At 27.7% G+C, this 19,560-nt stretch overlaps 1 protein-coding gene across 1 annotated transcript; it reads left to right on the top strand.

The window, feature by feature from the left end:
* Positions 1-638: 638 nt before the first annotated feature.
* On the top strand, positions 639-17,927 carry LOC126849932 (fatty acid synthase-like). Its single transcript, XM_050592358.1, is given in 24 exon segments — positions 639-786; positions 4,137-4,329; positions 5,275-5,525; positions 5,693-5,924; positions 6,046-6,458; positions 6,559-6,849; positions 8,935-9,142; positions 9,561-9,721; positions 10,278-10,595; positions 10,693-11,195; positions 11,347-11,651; positions 11,902-12,102; positions 12,105-12,302; positions 12,403-12,855; positions 12,858-13,417; positions 13,551-13,795; positions 14,052-14,748; positions 14,990-15,173; positions 15,176-15,794; positions 15,796-15,812; positions 15,970-16,445; positions 16,577-16,831; positions 17,350-17,601; positions 17,673-17,927. Coding segments are annotated over 23 exon segments (7,104 nt in total). The 5' UTR covers positions 639-786; positions 4,137-4,157; the 3' UTR covers positions 17,766-17,927.
* The last annotated feature ends 1,633 nt before the right edge of the window (positions 17,928-19,560 follow it).

Here is a 19,560-nt window from a genome sequence, read left to right as displayed (position 1 = left end):
CATTAATATGATTGGACTATTCCAAGCATTATATTTCTTTGGTTTCAACAAAATTTATTAATTCAAAAGAAACTTTTCTTTCGGTGTATGTATGTACAAATGTACACATCTATTTAAATGCATATAGTTTTTAGTTTTCACATTTTTATGATTTCCAAATTTTTATTTTTTGTTTAATTAAGAAATGAAATATTTAAAGAAAATAAAATGTTTTTGAAAAAGTTACTAAAAGCATTAAATGCGATAAAATTTTTACCAAAAATATTATTTAAGTAGTAATTTAACATTTTCAATGCAAACAAATAGTTTTATTATGAATTCCGAAATGTGTTTTTAATTTCTTTCAAAATTTTGTCAGTATTTATAAAAGATTATATATATATATATATATATATATATATATATTGCATAATTTGATGCTTGACAACTGCGCATGAAAGTTTAAACAAACAATGCATCTCGCATTTGAATATACTTTCATAAAATTCTACTTTAATACGCATATTCTTGCTTTGTGAATGGGTAATTGTTGAACTTTAACACAATGTGCATAAAATGCATTTTAATTGAATACATAATTAAATTGACTATGACTATCTATTTTTACCGGAAGTGAAACTGTTATATATTGAGTAGTTATTGCAGAGTTTACCTGATTTAACAGATAGTACGTTTCGCTCTATGATATAGATTGTCATCGAATTAAGCAGTTTTTTAAAGTTTTGTTCTTAATAACATTGTCGCAGATATTGATTTCATAAAAAAATTAATTAAAAATTGAACGTGGTGAGTACAAATATTTCTTTTTCACATATTTTTTTAAATTTTTAAGAAATTATCTCAAAGATTTTTTTTTATGTAACTGAATCATGTGCACAATATAGTGAGCACAATTAGTGCATACGTGAAATAAAGCTTATATATTTATCAGTTTTCTTTTTAGTCTAAATTTGGTCTAAACTGTGATATGTTTTTATTCTACAAATTTTCTTTTGTTTAATCTGCTTTTCTATACCTTGAAACTCAAAATACAAAAATTTTTTGCATTGTTTAACAATAAAAATATTTTATATCTTTTAATAATTATTCTGACATAATAATGATACATTTGCACAGTCATTAGTTATTTTAGAGAAAGAATTTTTCCTTCATCAACAATTTTCTAAATAATAATGTTAAAATTTTGTATAATTATACCAATCTTATATACTATATACTACAGTTAAGTCATTGATTAAAAGAACTTGAAAAACTTTTATTTTATATGTACATTACTCGAAAAAAATAGTAAACACTTTTCATACCCTAATTATTGGATTATTTGCAAACCGCTGAAATTCGACAAAAAATTCTTGTAGACAAAGAATTAAAAAAGCATTTTGAAACTTGAAATTTTAACTTTAACACGTTATCAGTGCTTTTAGAAAATTTTTTTATGTTACTTGTTCTGTGCTTTAAAAAAGAACTGTTTTGTAGCTTAAAATTACATATTTTTGACACTCTGCAGCTCTATAAAAAAATTTCTCTCTAGTTTCATAAACTACAACATTTTACCTACAAAATGCTTTCTTGAAAATTTTTTATTTTGATTTCTTTTGAACGAGTTACACAATTTTAAAACTAAATCTGTATTTTTTAGAAGTGATGTCAATACTAGGCAAAAATACCATAATAGATAAAAAATTAAAAAAATAAACATTTTAAAGCTTGAAGTTTCACCTTTTACAAGCTATCGGTGATTACGATGAACTGCAACATTTTGCCTAAATTTCTTATATTTTCATTTTTAGAAAAGAAATTTTTTTTACTTTTGTTTACGATGATTTTTCGTCGAGTTGCAATTTAAAAATAGCTCAATATTTAGGATATAAAAATGTTTCCAATTTTTTTTAATAGTGCACTTATTTGGAAATTTATATTTATAAATATAATATTTATATTTATTATATATATTTATATACTTAAAATTGTACGATTATTCTCTTTTGGCTTCTTCATAGAGAAAGTTTTGTTTATGTAGAAAAATTTTTTTTTCTAATTTTGATGCAAGTGTGTTTAGAATGTTCTAAAACGTCGAAAAACATATTTTTACAAAATGTCGAGTATGTGTGTATATATGTTTGTATGTGCACCAAAGGACATGGTTCGAGTATCTGCCGTAAATTTTAAGATAATGAGCTAAAATTTTTTATATGAATAAAATATTGTTCAAGATTGATTGGTATTGTACTTGGCTAGGATCAATAAAGGGGTTTATTTTTTATAAAATTTTAAATTCTTCAAAAAAAGATGTTCTAACGTCCGCAAATTTTGAGATACTTGTCTAAATCTTTTTTATATGAATAGAATATTATTAAAGCATGTTTGGTATTGAATTTGATTAGAATTGTTGAAACGGTTCATTTTTTATGAAATTTTGAATTTTTCAATAAATGTTTGTTCACGACTTAATTTCTGCAAATTTTATAAATATTAGATTAAATTGTTTTACATAAGTAGAATATCGTTAAAATATGATTGATATTGATGATTTGACGTTTTGTAATTACGATTGCTGATATTATAAAAAAAGGAAATAAAATTATGAGGAAGCCATGTGCAAGTTTTTAATTTGCACAATTTTTTACTTGTTTCTATATTTTTTGCTAAAAATTTTCTGTTATTTCAAAAATAGTTGCTAAAGATTTATTTTTTGTTATTCTAATTACATGTACAGAATGTCTATAAAGTCCTTACTTTCTATGTTTCGGAAACAGTTCAAAATTATGAAAAAAATGTGAAATACGTATTCGATCATTTCAAGAGGCTACTTTTTTAAGAAAGTTAAAGGAGTCGTCTCTCCAAGAGAATGTCCCTGGGAGACTTCAATTCAAAAATTTCAAATAAAATCTCTCATATTGTTGTATATCGTTTAAAAGGGCTTAACAAAATTTTTTTTTGCCTCAAACCAAAAATTAACGTGTCAACTCATTCAAGAATTATTTAAGATCAAAGTTTAAAAAAGCCAATTTTCAAAAAAATTGTTGTCTATTTGGAAAAATCCTAAATAAACGTTTGAGGTTGGAAAATGTTTGTCTTTTCAAGTCTGTTTTATAAAAAAATTCAGATGTGATCTAGATTTTATATAAAAAATAATTTTGGCATTATTTTTAATTAAACATTAAACAGTTTTTGCGTATCATTTTCAAAAAAAAAAAATCAAGATTAAATCTGAATTTTTTTATGTAAAGGATTTAAAAAACAAACACTTTCATTCCTTGAATGATTTTTTAAGATTTTCCAAATGAAAGTAACAATTTTTTGAAAATTAGTTTTTTTCGAATTTTTTTCTGGTAAATATTGGTTTTTTTTTTCAAATTACATTATTAACATCACAAAGTATAGAAATTAAATTATTTTTTGTGAAATTTTTGTTACAAATTATTAATATTAATATTTATAGTTATAAAAGCCTATATTGTGAGTAATCTTAAAAAAAAGGACGCATTCATAACGAGGCAACAAAAACTCTAAAACAAAAATAAACAAACATTTTCTTAAAATATAAGACAATAGCTTCAGTAATACGTATGGAATTTTTGATTAAATAATTTGTTCTTTTGTAATGTTAAAAAATAGAGATCAATATCTCATTAATTTTGGTACATTTTTCTTCAAAAGTCTGTCATTTTTTTTGTATCAAATAACTTTTTATTCAAATCCATACGTGCAACTGAAGCTATTGTTTTATATTTAAAGAAAATGTTTGATTTTTTGCTTCAGTTTCCATTGACTCACTAAGCGTGCGCCCGTTTTTTCTAAAGCGACTTGTACTATTGACTATTGTAGTTATAAATATTAATATTTTTTAACAAAAATTTCACAAAAAGTAGTTTAAATTATGTACTTTGTGATGTTAATAAAGTGATTTGAAAAAAAAATCAATTATTTATCAGAAAAAAATTCTTAAATATAGTTTTTTTTGATTTCACACTGAATTTCCTCCTTAAAAAAAAAATAGCCTCTCAAAATGATCGATATGTATTTTGCAGTTTTTCATAATTTTGAACTGTTCCCGAAATATAGATGATGGAGACAGGCTTTATAGACATCTTATACATGTAATTCTCAAATAAAGTTCTGATATCTCTTTTCAGAATTATTTGAATTTGTAAAAGATGGAAAATAACAAGCGGTTCAATCCATATGTCAGTGTTGATGCTGAAGAAGAAATAGTTATCTCTGGTATTGCCGGAAGATTTCCTAATTGTGACAATATAAAAGAATTTCAGGATAATATTTTGAATAAAATGGATCTTGGTTCGAGCGATCATCAACGCTGGCCTGACTGTAATACAATAATACAATTTTCGAAAATAAACTTTGAAAAAATCTATACATAAATAAATAAAATTATAGAGTATCTTACAATTTTCGTACAATATTTTATTAATGTGTTCTAGGGGTAAAATAAAGTCAAAAATTCTAACGCAATAATTTTGATGCTGCAATAGTTTTTGAGTTATAAGTGAATTATAAGCAAAGTTAACCAATGATATTGCGTAATACATAAAAAACGATAAAATAAAATTAGTTGTGCGGTAAAAATCAATATCACTTGACTTGAAAAAATCAATAATAGATGACAGATCGGTATGTATGTAATTACGAGCATGAGCGCGCGAGTTTTACGCAATATCTTTGATAAACTTTGATTGCTTTTGATTCAAAAATTATTGCAATTTTTGTATTAGAATTTTTGACTTTATTTACTGATATTTTAGACGAAAAGTTTATTAGAAACAAACACATTTGATTTTAAACAAAGGAATTACTTTAATGAAAAGCCTTAATCGAAGAATAATAAAACAAAAAAATATTTAACACAATGTTCGCATAAAGCCACGTAACGGTTTTTACTAGTCTCGATTGCACGTGTTTTCTCACCAAAGTATTGTTCGCCAGTGTGCTCGTTTCCAGCGCTATCACATTTTCGATCGCTCGCTCGTTAGCACGTTTGCACGTTCGCATATTTCGATGTATCACTTGTGACGGGTATATTTAATTTGGCATTACAATCTTTCAACATTTACTTATAAAATATGCTAATAAAATATTATGCGGAGATTGTAAGACACTCTGTATATAAAATATGTCTTTAGAAATATTTTAGTCTAACTATCTATCATATAACAACGTGACAATATTACTTATATGATAACATTATTTATTATATGATAATATTACTTATTTTATTATTATTATTTTTATTCAAATTATTTTAAATCTTAACAGATATCTATGAAATGCCTGCTCGAATAGGAAAAATGAACAATATAGAAAAATTTGACTCTGAATTCTTTAACATATCGACCGAAGAAGCTCATGTACTTGATCCTGGATGCAGAATGTTACTTGAGCATACCTATGAAGCAATTATTGATGCGGGTGTAAATCCCGCAGAACTGCAAGGAACAAATACGAGCGTTATCACAGGAATAAATATTTCTGAATCATTTTCAGATTTAATATACGAAAAACCTCAAGTATGTGGTTCACATTGTATGGTTATTTAATAATTTAAGTATTAAAAATCGATAAAAAAACACGCTTTTCTAAAAGTATTTAAATATACATATACAAAAAGATATTAACACAAAAGATATGGAGAGAAAACATTTTTAATATGAAAACTGTATATAATTGTTAATAGATTGCTGGATTACCCATTCTTGGATGCTCTAAGAATATGATAGCAAGCAGAATTTCTTATTGGCTCGGCGTTACTGGTCCGACGTACAATATAGATACTGCATGCAGCTCGAGTCATTTCGCAATGGTGGAAGCTTACAGGATGATTCGATCTGGCATTTGCGAAGCGGCTATTGTCGCTAGCATAAATTTGTGCATAAATCCTTCTGTCACTCATCAGTTTTTCTGCCTGGGTATGTGAAAGATAATATTATTGCGTTCAAAGTTGTTACATTCTTAAATAGTAAAATTATTTAAACAAGATAAATCAATCATTTATATTGATTGAAACAAATAAACTGCTGATTGTTTTAGGAGTTCTATCTATTGATTGTAAATCTTTCAATGAAGACGGTAATGGTTACATGCGTAGTGATTCAGCTGCAGTAATGTACCTACAAAAAGCAAAAAATGCAAGAAGAATTTATGCGACTTTTGTCTATGGAAAAACCAACTGCGATGGTTTTAAAGAAGAAGGAATTACCTTTCCATCATTTGACAAACAAAAAATGTTATTGGAAGAATTTTACGAAGATTGCGATATTTCGCCTCTTGAGTTATTTTACATAGAGGCTCATGCAACTGGTACTCCAGCGGGCGATCCTGTGGAACTTCGAGCCATAGATGAAGCTTTATGCGCTAAAAGACAGCTACCTTTGTTATTGGGTTCAATAAAGTCGAATATTGGACATTCAGAAGCTACTAGCGGTCATTGTCAAATTGCAAAGGTAAATTTACAACAAAATAGGATTGACAAAACTATATAATCTAATGTTATATGTAAGTTAATGCATTATTTTCTTATTTAAACGTTATTTTTGAGTAAAGATTTTAATAGCGATGGAAACTGGTATACTAGCACCTACTATACATTTTAAACGTCCACGAAAGAATATGCCTGCTATCATTGAAGGAAGAGTAAAAATAATCACTGAACCGACAGAATATAAAGATGGTTATATCGGTATTAATTCCTTCGGATTTGGCGGTGCTAATTGCCACATATTACTGAAACCAAATCCAAAAATTAAAATCAACAATGAAGAAGACAATAATTTACCTAGACTTGTAGCTATTTCTGGATGTACGGAGGAAGCGGTTAAAATTATATTAGATGACGTAAGTATATTACATTATAAGTACTGTAAGTATAATTACTAACTAAATAAATACTAATTATAATTACTGTAAGTATATTACAGTATAGTACATTATAATTTATTTCACAAATGATCAAATTTTTCTTATAATTACTTTATATATTAAAATAAACAAAATGTACAGGCTCTATTAAATACAAATTCAAACAAAAATAATTAACAAATAAGAGCCAGCGCTGGAGTTGGTGCGCATACTTTATTTAAATATTAAATTAATCTAGTGCCAAATTTACGACATTACAAAATTGAACGAACTTTTCGGTCTTTTTTGGGACCTTCTTCAGCGTGAAAATTAGACGCAAACATATAATTAAATCGGCGGGTCAATCCAAGCGAACTAATCCATATCAATTGTATCTTAATAATATGCATTGATTCGTTATCACCAAGGTATCATAGGCGCCTTTTTCTTTGATGTCATGAGAATCTCAATTATTTAAACCTGACGGTTCACATCTCTCCCAAGTTGGCAAACCAGGAAGTGTATGACACGTTATGTTATCAAATCATTTCAATAGCAAACCTCCTGGAATTGACAAGGTGGATTGAATTTAACCCTACCCGACATGTATATGACCGTCATCGATAAAATGTCAAAACTTTAATATTCAATAACTGTTGTTTGGCGCTCCCAACGTATCGTTCTCAATGTTGAAAATTTGTCAGTACATATTGAGATCCCGATGAAGATGGTCGTTTCGATCCAGTTTGATGTACACCAAGATATGTTAAGGAAATGACATCACACATTAATTATTTCTCGTCAGTTTTCTACCTTAAGAGTGGTCATTGGCAGATTATCGTAATTTTATTGTGTTTATTTATTATCTATGACATACCTTGGTTTAACGTATTATGATTATATTTTATATATCTGACATATTCACTTACCAACATTTAATCAGTTATTTATTTATGTTTATTTATTTCTAACTTATTTATTCATCATTAATTTTTAATTTTATTTACTTTTATTTTTGACAGTTTTTTATGCTTTGTTATTCTTTTTTATTTATTGTTTAATTTTTGAAAGGATAAATGATTGTCTTTGAATAAGAAATTTAGGAATTTAAGTATTATATCCTCTATGTTAAATTCAACCCATCTTGTCAATTCCAGCAGGTTTGCTATTGAAATGATTTGATAACATAACGTGTCATGCACTTCCTGGTTTGCCAACTTGCGAGAGATGTGAACCGTCAGGTTTAAATAATTGAAATTCTCATGTCATCAGAGAAAAAGGCGCCTATGATATCTTGGTGATAACGAATCAATGCATATTATTAAGATACAATTGATATGGATTAGTTCGCTTAGATTGACCTGCCGATTTAATTATATGTTTGAGTCTAATTTTCACGCTGAAGAAGGTCCCAAAAAAGGACCGAAACGTTCGTTCAATTTTGTAATGTCGTAAATTCGGCACTAGATTAATTTAATATTTAAATAAAGTATGCGCACCAACTCCAGCGCTGGCTCTTATTTGCTAATTATTTTTGTTTGAATTTGACTTTATATATTATTTCTGTTACTTTAAAATATTTACAAAATTGATCTGTTGTTAATAACAAATGATAAAGAATAACTGCATATGTATTGTACACAAATATAGAAACATATGAAACATATACACGATAAAATGTATTTAATGCATAAAATATATATATGATAATATACTACAATAAAAAAAGTAAAAAAAAAAATTACATAATATAATGCTTATATGTAGTCCTTTGAAATAGAAGTGATATAGTACTATAAAAAATATGTAAATATTAAATAATGAACAAGAATAATAGAATAAAAAATTATTATGAAATGAAAATCAGAAAAAATTTAAGAGAGTGTTTAAATTTATATAAAGAATTTTAAAAGTCATTATTATATAACTTAAATTATATTTAATTCTATTGAATTAAAACACATTAATTTACACACACATAAACTTTGAGTTTAAAAAAAAATTAATTTTAAGAATAGTTTATTATAAATATAACATAATTGTCGTATACTTACGATTAGATTAGTAATAATATTTCTATAGGTACAGAGTCGGTCGATGGATGTAGAATATATCTCTCTGCTACATCGTATTCATAATGACAATATAAAAGGACATTCCTACAGAGGATACATTATTGCTGGATCTAACATATCCGATAATGCAATAATTAAAATAGAACGCAACGTACGTACGAAAAGACCGATTTGTTTCATATTTTCGGGACTTGGATCTCAGTGTTTTAACATGGGTAAGTAAATCTCACAAATTTTATATTACAATAACATTACAAAAATATTTAAGAATTATTAAAATATAACATACATAATTGTTTGCAATTAACATTTAATAATTTTTAATTTTTGCATATGTTGACATTCTTAAGTATAATTGAAATATAAAACACAGATATAATATCTCCAGTTTGCAAACTTTGTAATTTTTTGACATACATTTATTAAGTATGATAACTAAATCTGATTAAACTAAAATATACAAAATATAGTAATAATACTGTAGGAAGAAAGTGCAAAATCAAGATAAACAATTTCCCGAGATTTTATTGATACAGTTTTAGATCAATTTTTTAGCAAAAATATTATTTAAGAGAATGTATTACAAAACATTACGAAATAATGTAATTATATTGATTTTTTAAATATTGATAGGTCGAGCTTTAATGAAATTTCCAGCATTTACTAACGCGATCCAGAAATGCGACACAATTTTAAGACCTTACAATATATCGGTGACAGATATAATAATAAATAAAAACAAAGATATTGTCGACAATGTAATCCATTTATTCGTAGGCCTTATTGGGTTACAGGTATAAACATATATTTATAAATAAAATACGAGGATCATTTCATAAGTAATGCTCAATGTTGTAACGCCGCGAATGCATGATGTAATCCCAACGAAATTTTTAGACAATTTAGTGGAGGACTTGAGAAAGCAAAACGTCCCTTAAAAACTTCTATAATGCGTGTTCATTGTGAATTGACGAGTGTTAGAAATAGCTTCTGCAAACGCCTTAGGGATATGACGGGTGAAGATCTATGATCGTATATCAAGATCAATACTTTGTAGTCAAAAATTTAACAGACATTTATAGTAATTTGCATTACTTATGAAATGACGTATATCTTCTATGTAAGCTACAAGATTTTTTTTGTATTATCTAATTTTTTTTACAACAAGTCTTATATTTAAAGATCAGTATTTTATAAAAAACTAAAGTTATTTGTAAAATATATAATTAAAATAAAAAAAACCTGTTGTATAATTATATACAGAATATTAAATTTGTAACATTTCATAATATTATCTTATTCAACGAAAAAGCATTAAAAAGTTATAATAAAAAATAATATGTATGGCAGATCGGAATAATTGATCTTTTAACAAGCATTGGTATCACTCCTGATATTATAATGGGTCATTCCATTGGCGAATTAATCTGTGGATATGTCGATGGATGCTTGACGGCTGATGAAACAATCATGTTGGCATATTATGTCGGCTTAACATTTTTTAAGTCAAAAATAATAGATGGCTTAATGGCTGAAATTAATCTCAATTTCGAAATTATGAAAAATATCTGTCCATCGGATATTGATGTAGCTTGTTACAATAATTTACATAATTCTATTGTAAGTGGACCAAAGAACTCTGTAAGAACATTTCTCGCCAAGTTACAGGTTTGTGAAAACGCTCAAATATTATTAAATAATATATTTATATATTTATAATTATATATTAAATTTTAAATAAATGACAAAATTTATTCCTATTTAGAATGAAAATATTTCTGTAAAAGAAATTTCATTCGGAAGTATACCTTTTCATAGTCGTTACGTCGAGCCGGCAAGAGTTAAACTTTTGGAATACTTGAATCAAATATTGCCGCAACAGGTGTCTCCAAGTTCAAAATGGTTGAGTGTGAATAAATCTTATGAATGGTTCAATACATCTCCAAAATTAAGTCTAGCAAAATATTATGCACACCATCTGCTAGCTCCAGTATTATTCTCAAAAAGTCTGCGCTTTATTCCAAACAATGCAGTGACAATTGAGATAGCATCGCACAACATTCTACAATATATTCTTAATGATTCCTTAGAAACAACAGTGACAAATGTCGCGTTAGAACAATTTTCTCACAAACCAAATATTGAAACATTTTTGCATGGAATTGGAAAACTTTATAATGCAGGATTACAGCCAAAAATCGCAAATTTATATCCGGAAGTTAAATTTCCTGTAAGTCGTGGTACACCAATGATTTCTCATCTTATAAGGTAAATGTAACACAAGTTTCTTCAATTATGTTCGTTATTAGATAAATGGTGAAATTTTAACAAGCAGAAGATTGAGTTGACGTATTTTTAATGGTGATGTAAAGACAAATTAATATTTTATACATTGTTGAATTGATGACATTTTTTGTAGATGGGATCATTCCAAAGATTGGTATATATTTCGTTATACTGGGAAAAAAACAATTGACAAAGGGGAAGTAATTGTTACTATTGATGTTTTCGACGAAGAATTTACATATATGACTGGACATGTCATTAATGGAAAAAATTTATTACCTGCGACGGGTTATCTTTTACTTATATGGCAAATGGTTGGCTGGTTAAAAAAACAATATTATATCGATATACCAATTGTATTTGAAGATGTCAATTTTTTACGTTCTACAATATTACCAAAACAAAGTTCGATCGATTTAACTCTTATGATGCAAAAGGGTAACTTGTACAATTAAATTAATTTTGCAAATTATATATACAAAAAATAAAAAAAATTTATGTAAAATATGAATGAGAGGAAAGATTATATAAAATATAAATTCAGAAAAAAAGCTTGTATTTAACAAATAAACCGTTAGAGCAATCTGTCAATAGAGTGACTGCAGATTTGAGCAGAAAATGTACTATTAGCATCAACTGCGTTCTTATAAATTACGTTTACAAAAAATTGATATCGATATTTTTACAGGTAGTAACAAATTCGAAATAATTGAAGGAAACAATACTGTCGTTACTGGAACAGTACGAATTCCAATTAATATTGAAGACGAGAAAATATGTACTACATTTATTGATCGAAATGACAATGATGAAGAGGTGATGAGTACGAAAGATATCTATAAAGAATTGAAGCTTCGTGGTTATCAATATACCGGAGAATTTCGTGGACTAAAAGCGCGTCAATTAGGGGAAAGAATGGTCACATTATCTGGACTGACAACTGGGTAACATTTATGGATAACATGTTACAGATGATGATTTTAGGACTGAATTCCAGAAGTCTTGTTGTACCAACAAGAATTCGTAAAGTAGTAATCGATCCAGAATCTCATATAAAACAAATCGAAAAGCTTCCAAATGAAGAGAAACGTATGTTTGCAGTAATTATAAATGAGCACAATATTTAACTTTGTATTATTTTTCGAAAAATATATCTATATAAAATATGCGCTATTGTTCTATATTGCAGAAGTTCTTGTACAAAATTATAAGCATTTAAATGCTTTAATATCCGGAGGAATTGAAATAAGCGGCATTTTGGCTACAGTTATATCTCGCCAACAAAGAGCAATTGATCCCGTTCTTGAAGAATACAAGTTTGTCGCTCATCAAGATTTAGATGTAATGTCCTTAGAGGATACAACAAGAATGTCCGTGCACATTGCGCTCGAGTGTTACAATATGATAAACGTAAAAATCATGGAATTTGTAGAGGATAGCGATCAAGTGATGCCGGAGAATTTGAATTGTTTATTTGTGAATAAAGTTCTGGAAGATTTACCGCAAATTCAACCCGATATCAAACTGGTAGCAACACACGAGCGATTCAAAGATATCACTTTGTCTGACAATATTTCTACAATAGAATTTGATAAACTGACAAAAAGTGAAAATTGTTTGATGATTATAGGTTACGAAATTTTAACAAAAATAAACACGAATTATATGAACGATTATTATCTGTCATAATGCCAAAAGGATTTCTTCTAACATTCGAAGAGTTGGATGCTATCTACGACTACTCATGTCTGGATAAGTATGGATTAAAAGTAATTTTGGAGAAACGCACCAACGACAAGACAATTATATTATTAAGAAAAATACATGATATTGAAAGGAGTCAACAGATTGTGCATATAAATAATTATGAATTTTCATGGATAGACAGGCTTAAATCATTCATGAACATTGAAAATGAAACTAGGAGAATTATAGTCGTCGCAGAAGGGGACTTTGAATGCGGACTAATCGGCCTTGTAAATTGTTTGCGAAAAGAACCGGGCGGTAAAATGATTAGAGGTGTATTTATTCAAGATAAAGATGCACCTACTTTTTCATTGCAAGAACCGTTGTATAGAAGCCAGCTACAACTGGATTTACCCATCAATGTTATACGTTCCAGAAGCATTTGGGGTTCTTACAGACATTTTCCATTACCATTACCCCAACCAAAACTCGTAAAGAGTGCTTATGTTTCTCAAATGGTATGTTAAGAAGATTCGATATTTAGAAAAAATTGTAATAATATTTCGTGATAATTTTATTTTTAAATTAAATAAATTTAATAAAATTTAATTTGAATAAATTAAAATGATTTATTACATTTATTTAATTTAGGTGCGAGGTGATCTCAGTACTTTTTGTTGGATGCAAAGCATGATATCTTTGGTCAACAATGATGAAGAAAATCTGGTAAGAATAGTCTATGCGTCTATTAATTTTAGAGATGTTATGACAGCTAGCGGTAGACTCATTTCGACTTCCGTCGCACCTTTTGAACAAAATAATAGTTCCTTAATCGGAATGGAATTTGTTGGTTTTAATAAAAATGGACAAAGAGTAATGGGAATGTGTCCAAATAGGTAAGATAATGATACGCACACACAAAGAATTTCGATTAATGTATTTTTAATAAATAAATTGTTTAAAATAATTATTTTATATTTAAATTTAAAATAAACTTTTGATAAAGTACATAAATACAGGAATTGTTATATTTTGCATATTTCTTTTAATTTTCTATATATAGAATATCATTCAAAATAAAAGATTTTTTTAAATGTAACTTTAGTATAATAAATAATTTATTATATAATCTTTTTTTAAATCTTTTTTTAGCGGATTTACAAATGTTTACATAGCTGATAAATATCTCAGTTGGGTCATACCTGACCAGTGGACGATGGAAGACGCCGCGACAGTCCCTTGCGTATATAGCACGTGCTATTACGCTTTGTATTTGAGAGGTAAAATGAAGAAAGGCGACAAAGTATTAATTCATTCTGGTACAGGAGGCGTTGGGCAAGCAGCAATTCACCTTGCGCTTTACGAAGGTTGCGAAATATTTACAACGGTTGGAAGTAGCGAGAAACGAAATTTTATAAGAGAAACATTTCCCTCTATTCCCGAGGATCATATTGGAAATTCTCGAGACACGAGTTTTGAACAAATGATTATCCAGAAGACAAAAGGTCGCGGAGTGGATATCGTATTGAATTCTTTAGCTGAAGAAAAATTGCAAACATCCATCCGTTGTTTAGCGAAAGGTGGTCGTTTCCTCGAAATTGGAAAGTTTGATATGATTTCTAATAATTCTTTAGAAATATTTGCATTCTCAAAAGGCATTAGTTTCCATGGTATAACATTGGATAATTGGATATTTTGTGCAAAAAAAGAGGATAAAATCTTATTGTATAATATAATAATAGAAGGGATAAAGAAAGGGGCTATCAAACCGTTATGCAGAAAAGTCTTTGAAAGGGATGAAATAGAAACTGCGTTTAGATATATGGCTGCTGGAAAACATATTGGCAAGGTATGATCATATTTTAGTATACCTACAATATAAAGATTAATTTGAATTGAAATATTAAATTCTCAAAAAAATGCAAACAGTTTTTTGTTTTGTGTTATCTTTAATATTATATGTAAATAGAAACTGTGTGTCTTCGATTTCTGTTTCATATATATATATATATATATATATATATATATATATATATATATATATATTTCAAAATATAATATAATATTTTATTGATCAATATTATTTGCAGATAATAACAAAAATTCGAAAGGAAAATGAACCCTTGGATGCGCCTGTACTTGCACATCCCCGGTACTACTGCCTGGAACGCAAATGCTATATCGTTTTAGGTGGTCTAGGTGGTTTTGGTTTAGAATTAATTGATTGGTTGATTCTACGTGGTGCAAAAAATCTAGTAGTAACCTCGCGAACTGGAATAAAAACGGATATCAGCGATCAAGAGTAACGTTATGGCAATCTTACGGTGTAAATATACAAATCGTTACAGCTGTTGATACTTCGAGATATAGAGACTGTGAATATATATTAAAATTTGCCGAAGAACAAGGTCCTGTAGATGCTATATTCAATCTCGCAGTTGTTTTGAAAGATGATATGTTTAAGAATCAATCCCCACAAACATTCGAAGAAACCTTCGTGTCAAAGGCATGGACAACGAAGAAGATGGACGAATTATCGAGAACTATTTGCACTCAACTTCGACATTTTGTCGTTTTCTCTTCCGTTTCATGCGGAAGAGGTAACGCAGGCCAAACAAATTACGGAATGGCAAATTCCGTAATGGAAAGAATTTGTGAAAGAAGAAAAAAAGAAGGTTTACATGGTTTGGCTATACAGTGGGGCGCAATTGGTGAAGTTGGGCTTGTCGCAGATATGCGAGAAGATGACAAAGAACTTGTTATTGGAGGTACATTGCAACAAAACATATCTTCTTGTTTGGACACATTAGAAGTATTTCTGCTACAAGATCGGTCAATTATAAGCAGTATGGTTGTTGCTGATAAAAAAATATCTAGCCAAGCAATGAATCCACTTGCTTGAAAATATTATGGGTAAGTTTATGTAGCAACTGTAATATAAAAATTTTATAACAAAACATTATGCATTAAAAATATTACAAGAAATGTAAGATTTAATAATTATTATATTGTTTTAAAAGAAAATAATGTTTGATTAAAATCAAATCAAAATATTTTAATTTTAAAATAGGATTTAAAAATTTAAACATAGTGGCGCCAAATGTATCACTGGCTGAACTAGGCGTGGATTCAATGATGGCAGTAGAAATTAAACAAACCTTAGAGAGAGAATTTGATATTTTATTGACAGAACAAGATATTCGAAACCTCAATTTTGCTGCGCTTAGAAAAATGATAAATGCAACCGAGCAAGAAAAAACGTATGATGTTACTGAAGCTGCTACAAATATTTTAGACAGTTTTGAAATGTTTACACAAGAACTTAAGGATTCTGACTTAAGTCCAAATATTTATGTAGAACTTGATACAAAAAGGGAAGTTACTGGAAACATAATATTTCTTATACCAGGAATCGACGGATCTGCAAGCGTATATAAACTGATGGAATCGAAAATTAAATCTATGGCAATGTGTTTGCAACACGGTGCAATTAATATGCCGGATGTTACTCGTTCAGTAATGAAATCAGCTGCATATCTTCTGCCTGTACGAAATTATAAGCTAATCTGTTTGATATTTTTATTTAAATTGTTGTGTATTTAAACAACAGTATTTGATTATACACATTCTAACACTTTTTTTACATACTATCTCATATTCTTATGTTTATTTTTTAGTATGTAATGGAGAAAATGAAAGATCAAAAAGAATTTTTAATAGTGGGTTATTCATTTGGATCCTTAATTGCTATCGAATTAGCAAGATTATTAGAAGCTAAGAATTTCATTGGACGGTTAATACTTATAGATGGAGCACCTGATTGGATAAAATTTTTGAGTAAAAAATATTTTAATCATACTTCGCAACAAGAATTGCAAAATGATATTTTACTTTATCTTCTAAAACTATATCTCGAATCTGACAATGAAATGGTTAGTCAATTATCAAAATCACATTATGACTTTTTATTATAAAATTTAACTAATTGGGTTTACATACAGTTAATATAAAAGAGTATATAAAATACATTATTAAATTATTTGAATATTGTTCTAAAAGTCTTATATATATTTTTAAATGATAAAAATATTTTTATTATCTAATTTTATATATAATACAGATTACAGAAAGATGTTTTTAACATTTTATTGATAATTAAAAATGATAATAATAATAACAGTACCTAAGAATTATATAATATTTACGATTGAAATGTAGAGTATATTTCAGAATATATGTAAAATGGGTGTCAAATTATAACAGAAATTCTTGATTACAAGTTATTGCTAATAATTAAAAGATAAACTAATTTGACTTACGTAGTTCAAAAACATAAAAAAATAGTTAAGCAATAAGAATATAGACATACAGTATCTCCAGGAAATACAATATAAACTTTCTTATTATTGTACTAAAAATAGAATATTTACATTATTTACATTATTTGCAGATTGCGTTAGACCTGAAAGAGTGCAGTACATGGGAGGAAAAATTAGAACTAATTACTGCTCGCTTTTCGGAGAAGATTAATACGTTAAGTGTTGAAAATCAAAAACTCTTATGTACAACGGTTTACGATCATATAATTGCTGCACAAGATTATGATATATCTTCATTGTCACGCATAAAATCATCTGTAATATTATTAAAACCTACACTTACACCTTTCACTTTTCCTGAAGAGGATTATGGTCTACATAAGGTAACTTTTTTATTAAAGCGTAACACATTTTATCATTTTTAAGATATTTTTTTAAGAGAAATTACTTTTAGATTACTGAAAGTGCAGTGCAAATTCATTACATAGAAGGTTCTCATATCACAATGATGGACAAAATAGCATCATTTATTAACGAAGCATTCTAAAATAAATAGCTCTGTGGATGCTTCGCCGAACAAATATCGATTAGTTGGAGGAGGTGCAGGAAAGGTGGTCCATGGGTAAAATGCGGTATTTTGATATAACGGTTTATTATAACTAAATAATGGAATAAAATATAAAGAAAAAAATGTTCGTCTTTTTATTGCGATGTTAGATCTGGGACTGACTTTGTAGTCTCGCGGAAGAATGTCAAGTGCTCCCTCGCCCGATCCACTTGAAAGCGTCAGAGCACGACTCGATATCACCGAAACATTGCTCAAAGATCGAATTTTTTAGAAATTTCGATTGCTTGGGTTAGAAACGTCGATGAACAAGGAAAGAACTCGTCAACGACCCAACAAACTCTGTATCAATATTAAATTATTATTTAAATGATATTTATGGAAAAAATATATAATTAATTACTTTATTTTTTTCATTAAAAATATAAATATCTAAAACCATTTAACCTAATAAAAGTTAGATCTATATATATATATATATATATATATATATATATATATATATATATATATATAGATCTAACTTTTATTATGTTAAATGGTTTTAGATATTCATATTTTTATATATTTTTTAATGAAAAAAATATATATATATATATATATATATATATATATATATATATATATAGATCTAACTTTTATTATGTTAAATGGTACGTTGTGTGTCCGCTAATAACCGTACCATCGTGTACAGCGAATATATCTATTAGAAAAGTTTTTTTTCTTTTTTACAAATTTTGTCATAATTAATGAGAAATCAGTTTAAAAAAATCGGCCAATCTATTCAAATGTAAGTACACGGCGAGAAAGAACATTCTACTATTACGTGATTGTTAGACGTAATACATAAACTTGATTATTAATTAATTATTAATTGCTAAATTATTAATTTCAGTGTGCTTCATTTCACAGAAATTATTGCAAAAATCGCAAAATTCAATTTTTATATTCATTTTAACTTATTCTACATAACTGCTAGTGATACAGTTATGTTTATACGCATCAGTGTATGTATGTGTTACGTCCTGTCGACTCTACGATTTCTTCCTTCCACGAAGATGCAGCAATGATTGTCGATTGTTGATAAAAATGAATCGTTCAACAAACAGGCACCTTGCGCCACATCTTAAACACTTATTGTTAGTCACTTGTTGATAATTATGTTTACAATTAATCGTGAGAAAGACGCAAAAAGGTTGGTGATGAACGACGCTGGTCTCCTCAAGGTAACAAAAATTCAGTAGATATCCCTTATGGTAAAATTTTCCTGCGAAAAAATAAAAAGATACCGTCAAGATAATAAAATTTTATATTTAATAAATCACAATATAATTAAAGTAACAGAGCATATAGCTAAAATAGAATTTTTATTTTATAATTAACTTTATTTTAGCTGTATGCTCTACTACTTTAATCATATCGCGATTAAATATAATTTTTTCTTAAATATGTATAAATAAAGGTTTTTAGAAGAATAAATAAAAAATGTGTATATAAGGCAATGAGAGCCAAGCGCGGATATTAGTAGCGCATAAAGTTTATTATTGGAACGTAAACTTTACAAAAGAAAAAGACTTTGCAAAAGGACTACAGAACGGATGTTTCGGCTATTTTTTGGACCACCATCAGCTCACTTAAAGAATAAATTATAATTATAAAATTAGTGTACATACGACATTAACATTTGTTCCGCGAGCGCAAACATTTACAAGCACGCATATACATACATACATATATATATATATATATATATATATATATATATATATATATAATA

Source organism: Cataglyphis hispanica, chromosome 5 (assembly GCF_021464435.1).
Source record: "Cataglyphis hispanica isolate Lineage 1 chromosome 5, ULB_Chis1_1.0, whole genome shotgun sequence".
In the NCBI taxonomy this organism is placed as follows: Eukaryota; Metazoa; Arthropoda; class Insecta; order Hymenoptera; family Formicidae; genus Cataglyphis; species Cataglyphis hispanica.
The sequence above is the reverse complement of the archived record's forward strand: the minus strand, read 5'-3'. Positions and strand labels throughout refer to the sequence as shown.